This window comes from Canis lupus, chromosome 5, assembly GCF_048164855.1.
Source record: "Canis lupus baileyi chromosome 5, mCanLup2.hap1, whole genome shotgun sequence".
Lineage (NCBI taxonomy): Eukaryota > Metazoa > Chordata > Mammalia > Carnivora > Canidae > Canis > Canis lupus.
Genome location: NC_132842.1, coordinates 59,426,877 through 59,434,970, shown reverse-complemented (window position 1 = coordinate 59,434,970; position 8,094 = coordinate 59,426,877). Strand labels below are relative to the sequence as shown.

General features: G+C 61.1%; 1 protein-coding gene across 8 annotated transcripts in view; it reads right to left on the bottom strand.

Annotated features, from left to right (window-relative positions):
• Positions 1-10: 10 nt before the first annotated feature.
• The window catches only part of KIFC3 (kinesin family member C3), a 37,941-nt gene continuing 29,857 nt past the window's right edge, over positions 11-8,094 (bottom strand). For 7 of the 8 annotated variants that reach the window (XM_072826932.1, XM_072826939.1, XM_072826935.1 and 4 more), the window contains 9 exons: positions 6,823-7,004; positions 5,781-5,885; positions 4,075-4,205; positions 3,414-3,537; positions 3,089-3,218; positions 2,762-2,991; positions 2,412-2,546; positions 1,499-1,607; positions 11-701 (listed from right to left, as the gene is read on the bottom strand). In XM_072826932.1, coding sequence (XP_072683033.1) covers positions 676-701; positions 1,499-1,607; positions 2,412-2,546; positions 2,762-2,991; positions 3,089-3,218; positions 3,414-3,537; positions 4,075-4,205; positions 5,781-5,885; positions 6,823-7,004 — 1,172 coding nt within the window. In that variant the 3' untranslated portion in view covers positions 11-675. Of the gene's footprint in view, positions 702-881; positions 911-1,498; positions 1,608-2,411; positions 2,547-2,761; positions 2,992-3,088; positions 3,219-3,413; positions 3,538-4,074; positions 4,206-5,780; positions 5,886-6,822; positions 7,005-8,094 lie in introns of all 8 variants that reach the window. The other variant, XM_072826931.1, reaches the window with a different exon arrangement.

Genomic DNA, 8,094 nt, shown 5'->3' with positions numbered 1-8,094 from the left:
CAGACTATCGTTGTGTAAAAAGGTTTTTATTTTAATAAGTAAAAATGGCTAAGCTTCCAAAAGTTCTTAAATAGGATTTCAGAGGAGGAAAATGTCAAGAGGCCAGTGAGCAAGGCGAGAGCCTGGTGCCAGGCAGATGAGGGGAGCAGCAGGATCCCCACCCACTGGCCTCCCACCAGCCATAAATACAGCCCAGCCCTCGGCAGGGAGGGCCACACTCCTATGTACACCTAGTCACACTATACACGTACCCACTCGGGGCCTGCCTCGGAGGGGAAGGGGGCCAGGGCTGCCCCAGCGTGCCCACCGACTGCCCAGATTCACGGCTCCTGGGCCTGCTGGGGGCTCTTCAGCCCACCCGTTACAGACAGGCCCTGCAGGCTGGAGCGAGTTGGCCCAGGCCAGAGGCCCAGCCTCCCACACTCCTGCCCTCCCCACGAGGATCTGCTGACGGCCCGGGCCTGCCAGGCAGAGTGGGCCATCTCTGCCCTTCCAGCCCGGGCCTTTTGCACCCACACCCACTGCCGAGAGACACCATTTCCTTTGGAACATGTTTTCTCATTTCTGAGTGGATACGAGGCAGAAGAGATGCCTCCACTCTGGCCTTCGCCTCCTGGGCTCTTGGTGCTACAGCAGGTGGATCCAGTCCCCGGTTTGGCAGGGTGGATGCGTCCGTCACACAGGCACCGGCCTGGACTTCCCTGCGGGAGCGGGAAAAGGCTTCGTCAGCCTCTGTGCACGCGATCGGGAGGGAGCCAGGGAGAAGCACAGACAGCAGGCAGCAGCAGGACAGGCCCGCCCTGAGCAGCCCTCTCCCCGGCACAGCCCTGCAACCCAAGGCAGGCGGGCAGGCGGGCCCGGGCCCCTGGCCCCACACTCACCTGGAGACTCTGCAGCCCCAGCCGTCAGGCTGAAATCAAAGCAACAGGTGTCTCACTGGTGGGCTTGCCTGGGGCTGGGACTCCCCGGGACCCTGTGGCCCCTACCTCCTTGGACTCCAGCCCTTGCCAGGCCCCTCTGTGAGTGTGGGGCCACTCAGAGGGCTGGGGTTCTGGATGCCAGGCCTGTGGCTGGGCTCACTCCTCACCTGGGACATGGGTGGGCCCTGCCCTTCACCCTCCCTCCCCAGGAATCCAGGCCCAGGGCAGGGGTGTCTTGAGGCCAGCCTCAGAGAATTGCCTCCTGGGCCTCAAATCAGCAGCCCTGCTAGGAGCCCCGAGGTCTGGGTTCCCCTTATGCTACCGCCTCTCCAAAGGGCCTTTGACTATCCATCTGTAAAATGGGCCTAGCAGTGTCCTGTCCTGACTACTTCCTGACTGACTACTTCCCAGGGCCAGAAAAATTTGTATAACAGGTTCTGGAGGACTTCTATAAACTTCAAAACAAAACAAAAAAAAGGAAAAGTCCATTCAGGCAAGGGCAGTCTGGTGGCTATCCACCTGTAAGGAGGCTCACCCCCACCCCCAACCCCACAGTGGCCCCTTCCCCAAGGGCTTACCCAAGGGCTGCAGCTTCCTCCGGATAGAGCCTGGGCGGCTGTTGGTCCCAGAGCCAGGGGCTGAGTGTGCCCGTGCTGAGGGCTGTGGGGTCTGGCAAGCTGGCTCCCACTGTGGGCAGGGGTGAGCAGGTGGGCAGGGGCCATGCTGCCCTGGCTCCCCCCTTCACCGTGCTCCACCCCTGCGTTCCCCTCCCCAACCTCCTGCAAAATGGGTATGACGAGGTGAGCCCCACCTTGTTACTGAAGGAATTAGCTGAGATAATGGATGTTAAAGGGCCCTGAGCTACTACTGAGCACCTGCGTGCCAGCCTGCAACCCGCCCGCCCCCCAGCCAGCTGAGGACCACCACAGGGCGCTCTGAGGCTAAGAAGTGTTTAGATGAGAGAAGCCCCTGGCAGGGGCACCTGGTGGCTCAGCCAGTTAAGCATCTGCCTGCTAAGCATCTGCCTGCGGTTTGTTTGTAACATTTTATTTACTTATTCATGAGAGACAGAGAGAGAGGCAGAGACACAGGCAGAGGGAGAAGCGGGCTCCGTGCAGGGAGCCTGACGCGGGACTTGATCCCAGGACTCCAGGGTCACGCCCGGGGCTGAAGGCAGGTGTTTAACCACTGAGACACCAGGGATCCCTGCCTTCAGTTTAGGTCATAATCCTGGGGTCCTGGGACCAAGGCCCGAGTCAGGCTCCCCACTCAGGGCTAGTCTGCTGCTCCCTTTCCCCCACTCCCTGCCACCTCCTCGCTCCTGTGCCCACACTCTCTCCCCCACCCCTCCTTAAATAAACAAATATCTAAAATAGTGAGGCTCTTGGGTTCAAGTTCTGGCGCCAGCCCCTTCTGGCATCCTCCCTTCCCCACCACCCCAGTCTGTCCCCCATCCCAGGCCCTCCTTCCTGCCCACGACAGTCCCTATACCTCCAGATGCTCCTGGCTAGACCAGGACCCGAGCTCTGCCCTGCGGGACCCAGGGCCCAGCTCCACAGAGCGCACCCTCTCAGCGAACTTCAGGGAGTACAGAGTCTCACTGGTGTTCTTCTCCACAGGGGACACCTATGGGACACAAGAGCTCACACCCCGGCCAGCAGGCCTCCTCCCCCACCCCCAGAATTGGGAGGGGCAGCATGCTCACTGACTTTGGAGCTGCTGAGGGAGGACAAGGGTCCCTTCCCCACACAGCCTGGGGAGCCTGGGCCGCAGAGGAAGGGGGTCTCCGGTCGTGCTGCTGGCCGAGCCCTCCCAGCCTGCAGCTCACCAGAGGTCCTCACCTGCACCACCATGAGGGTCTTGCTGTCCCCACTGAGCGAGTCCTGCAGCAGGTAGGTAAGCTTGGAGTTGCGGAAGGGCACATGGCCCTGGCGGGAGCGCAGGGCCGCAATGACGTCCCCCAGAGCCGACAGCGACTTGTTGATGTGCTGTGCCTCCCGCAGGCGGCTGCCCTCAGCCCCCGACTTGCCCACGCGCTCCGAGCCCGCCAGGTCCACCAGGTTCAGTTTCCCTGCAGGGGGGCAGAGAGGAGGCGGGCAGGTCAAGGCGGCCCCCGTGGGGGTGGTGCCAGGGGTCCTCCAGCCAGGCCGCCCATGGCCCTCACTCACCTGTGGTGCGCAGGCCAGTGCTGCAGTCCACCCCGCGCACTGTCACGATGAGCAGGGCGTGCGAGCGGGAGCTGTGCTCATTCAGGTTGGTGAACTCTGTGGTGCGGTTAGTGTGGCCAAACTCAAACACCTGGCAGCGAGCGGGGAGGACAGGAGCACAGGGTTTGGAGTGAGATCTCTGCCGCCACCCTATCCCCAAGTACCCCTGTGAGGGGTCCCCCGGGCGTGGGACTTGCCCATGCGAGTCCCGTGCCAGCTGGGCTCTGCCGGTGGACTGGGTCTCCCCAGCGCTTCCTGAACCTCCCCAGGCACCCCGGCCTTGCACCTTGTTGATATCCGCCACGCTCTGCACCTGGAACTCGGTCAGCCCTGGCACGTACAGCTGCCCGCTGCCGTCGGGGCACAGACGGATCTCCAGCTTCTCCTGGGGCTCCTGCCCCAGCAGGTCCCTGCAGGGACAGGCTGGATGGTCACTCCCTCCTCCCACCTCTGCTTGCACTGCACCCTGCTCCCCCTCCACCTGGAACACCCCCGCACACCTGGATCGCTCCCCCACCCCATCGCACCTTCAGGCAGCCTTCCTTAACCACTGGGCTAAACCCCTCTCTCCTCCAGCCCCTCCCTGACAGTCTGCTGAGCGGCAGAGACTGAGTGTTCCCCCAAAGTCTTATGGCGCCACTCCTGCCCTAACGGTGCACTGAGCTCTTGTGGGCGGGGCCCCCCCAAATCCCCATGCTCATTTATCACCACCTGGTGCAGCCTACAGGGACAATGAGTAGACACAGAGGCAAGAGGAGCACCTCCGTCTGGTCTGGACATCCTTCTCCCTGACACCTGCTGGTGTGGGGCAGGGGCCTGGGACCACCCTGCCGCGGGGCTGAGGCAGGACCATAGCCCCGACTCCGATCTGCATCCCACATGGCTCTGCACGGCCCTGAGGACCACGAACCACCCGGAGGCCTGTGCCCCGTGCCAGGGCCTCCCACCTGAGGACCTCGTTGTAGATCTCGGCCGCGCTGACAGTGATGGTGTACTCCCAGTCGGACGCCTTCTCCTGCACCTCGGAGAAGAGCAGCTGCAGGGCCCGCTGGTTGATGCCGGGGTTCTCAGGGGTCCCCTGAGGGCAGAAGCAAGGCCCAGTGAACCAGGCCTCTCCTCTGCCTGCTGGGCTGCCCCCAAACACCCTCCACTAGCTGCAAGCAACGTCACCTTCTGGGGCCTGTTTCCCCACTGTTCCATGGCACTGCCCTGCCCAGACTAGCCTGAGACTTAAAGCAGAGCACTGGGTGAAGCACCTGGCGCAGGCCGGCACACGAGGGCTGCTGAGTGCCAGGTGCATACCTGGTCCTGGGGGGGCCCCTGGGAGGGGGTACTGGGAATCTATGATTTCCCTGCCACCACCCGGAGGGTGGCTCATGTCGGGGGACGGGGACCATGAGCAGGGCTCTGTGGGTAGTAGAAGGGAGACACAGGCAGAGCCACGAGTGCTCTGGGGCTGGATGGGCTGGCCAGCCCTTCTGGAAAGAAATCTGGAGTCCTCACCTGAGCCGTCGCCTCCCCTTAAGTATCACCTCCCACGCCCTCCACCTGTTGCTCAGGCCTCCTTGCCAGGCCTCAGAGCCCCTAGCACGCTCCAGCCCTGGGGACTCAGCCCTGCTGATCCCGGTGCCTGGAATGCTCCTCCCCACACATCCCCATGGCTCCAGTGTCACTTCCTTGGGCAGGGGCCTTCTCTTCCACCCAAATGCCTAATTCCTCATATTCAGCTTTAAGTTTTCTCCCTGGCGCCTGACAGGACACGGCCTGATTTGCTGTGGGCACGGCAGTCTCCCCAGTGGCGGGCTGGCTCCGGGAGGCAGACGCTCTGTGGTCACAGCGTGCCCGGCACCCAGAATGGTGCCCAATGTACATGGGCCTCAGCGGATACTGTTGCAGCAGGTACTGTTGCTCCCGGGGGTCACCCCCACTCTGAGCACCCAAGGCACAGTTAGGAGCCACCTGACCCCGTGCCCCCCACCTTACTTGGCCTGCCCCCCAATAATCAGTCTCCTCAATCCCAGAACTAGGGTCCAGACTGGGAAGAAAGAGGCACCATGGCAGCCTCCTCAAAAGGTACCTGTCCAGTCTTCTCACTGCCCTGTCCAGACACTGAGACACCTGTCCTCACCCTTTCCCAGAGAAGCCCACAGCAACCCCTCAAGAGCCAGAGAAATGCTAACAAACCAAAGACAGTCCCAGGGCTACCTTCCATTTTTATCGGTCTTCTCTCAATGCTCCCATGTCCTGCCGCACCACACCCAGAAGGCTTGGGCACAAGCAGGGGGAAACAGCCCTGCCCTGGCCCCGGGAGCAGAGACTGCCCTCGTTCATCCTAATACCCCAGGGCCCAGCACAGGGCAGATGTACAGCAGGAGCCCAATAAATGCGTGTGGGAGACATGAAAGCCCATCTTGAGAGACATACAGGTGGTCTGCCCTAGGCTCTGACCTCGGGTGGAAATTCCTCTGATGCCGGAGTTTGTTGGCTGCATACCTGCCCCTCCCCACATCCACTGGGACCATCACAGGTCCACCTGGGCAAGGTGGCCCTCTGGGGCTAACACAGATAACTCCCAGCTCTGCTCCTGTACTGCACAAAACCCGAAAGCAAAAGGGCATCAAAGGGGTGGTCCTCACTCGCAGCCAGTACCCACCTCCATCGTGTACGTCTTGCCGGCACCCGTCTGGCCATAGGCAAAGATGCAGACGTTGAAGCCATCGATGCAGGAGGTGATGAGGGCTTGCACCTCCTGGAACACCTGGGGAGGGGATGTAGACTGTGAGCCCCCCTGGGCTCCCCACCAGCTCCAAGTCCAGCCGCCTCCCCAACCCTTCTCTCCTTCAGTAATACAGCGCGTGTTGTTACTGGGCAGTGGCTCACTGGGGAAGAATGTATGACTAATAAGTCACAACAGACATCAATGGGCAATCGGGCTGCCAAGACTGAAGGGAAGCTAGGGCAGTGCCCCCGGCCCGCCAGCACCCGAGGAAGGGCTGCCCAGCCTTGGAGCTCAGAGGCCCACACCTCTGGCTTCTCCCACACTAAAGGAGGGCTCAGCAAAATGAAGGCAGAGGTCAGCATGTGCCTGGCGCCTCCTGTAGCCGGTCTACCTGCCAGCAGACAGAGGATGGGGCAAAGGTAAAGCCAAGTGCAGGATAGGAGGGTACAGGCAGGACAGGCCTGGCCGGTCAGCCCTGGCAGAGATGAGACAAGAACTCAGCTGACACCACATGGCTCTCACAAGGCCGGGGGCTGGGGGCAGCGGGTGGGGGGAGTCCTAGGGAAGACCTGTGGGAAGGAACTCCAGCTGGAGAAGCAAAGCCCCCCAGGGTCAGGTGGGTGGGCGGGGCTGTGAGTGTAGGAGGAAGGGCTGCATGGGTGGGAGGGGCTCTGTGGGTGGGCATGGGCATGTGGATGGGAGAGGCCAAGAGTGGGCATGGCTGTAGGTGTGGGAGGACCATGTGGGTGCTATAGGCTATCCTTGAATCTCCTCCCTGCAGAGCTTCTCAGCCTCGGTCTTAGCTCCCCCCCGCCTTCTCTCCTCCAGTGAAAGGAACAAGGCATCCCAGCACCCCAGGTTTCTCCATCCGGTCTCCCTAACTCTTACATTTCTTTCTGTCCATGCCCCCATCATCTCTCCCTGTGTGTCTCCCCGCTCTCCACTGTTGTCCCTTTCCCCATAGGGCCATACTCACATCCTGCTGTGAGGCACGTGGGGAGAAGACCTTGTCCAGCTCAAAGGATACAGGCTTTCCTTTGTGCAGCAGGTGGATGATGGAGTCGTCATCGGCATCAAAGGTCACAGCATTGGTCGCATCAGGCCCTTCCCCATCCTCTTTGGTGACTGGCCGGACACGAGCAATTACCCGGATGTTCCCTGGATTGTGTCAGGGAGAAGGGTACAAGCTGGGTCAAGATCAGATGGCCTTACCACGGGGGTCCTTTGGTGTCCTGAGCAGGCTAGTGGCTCAGACACCCCTAGCCTTCTAAGCAAGGCCACCCACAATGCTATTATCACTCACACTATCATGAATTAATGTACTAGTACACCTTCTTCCTGGGCAAACCAGCTGAGAGTGGGACTTTCACATTGGGGACCAGGAGGAAAGGTCAGTTGTGGGGCTCAGGCACTGCATCCAGTCTGGGTAGGACACCAAATGGACACTATATCTCTGGACTTCCGTGTCCCTCTATATAATGAGGGGCATGGGTCCCAGTAAGCCAAGGGACTTGTTCCGTCATTCAAGGGCTCCATGGATGCCTGAACAGAGCTTGGCAATCAGATGGGAAAACAGAACCCAACAGTAGGTGGACGACCGGTACACGGAATGGGCACAGGCAACAGGCAGCCCTGGGGTGCCGGGGGGCATAGATCTGATTGTGCCCTCTCCCTGCGGTAGCCCTTCAGTGATATCTCAGTGCTCCTGGAAGGAAGAACAACTCCCCACTACATCCAGCATGTCCCTACCTTCCCCTTCACCTGTCCACTCCAGCTCACTATCCAGGCCTCAGCTGTGCCTTTGCCTCCTCCAGGAAGCCCTGCAACAGCCCTGTCAGACACCAAGGGGCTCTTAGAGCCCCTCCCCAGCCCTGGTAACAGGGGCAGTGTTGGGGTTCTCTGGGTGATTCATGATCACCATCTGCTCCCCCAGCTGCAGTGAGCCCTGTGAGGGCAGCGACAGCATCCATAGGCTCATGGCCACTTGTCAGGGCCTGGAACAGCCCCAGGCACAGGGCAAGCACCCCTTAGTCCTTTGTGCAGTGTGAACAGGCCGTCTCAAGCTCGACCAGGCCCTCAGTCAGAACAAGTGGCATTGCAGCCACCCACCACCCAGTGCTCCACTACTCGACCTGGGCCCCCCGAGGTCTGGGGGTAGCCTGCCACAGGCACTAGGGTGAGGGCTTCAGAGTCGGGCAGATCCAAGTCCAGATCCAGGGTGGACTGCTTACTAACCATGCGGGTGTGA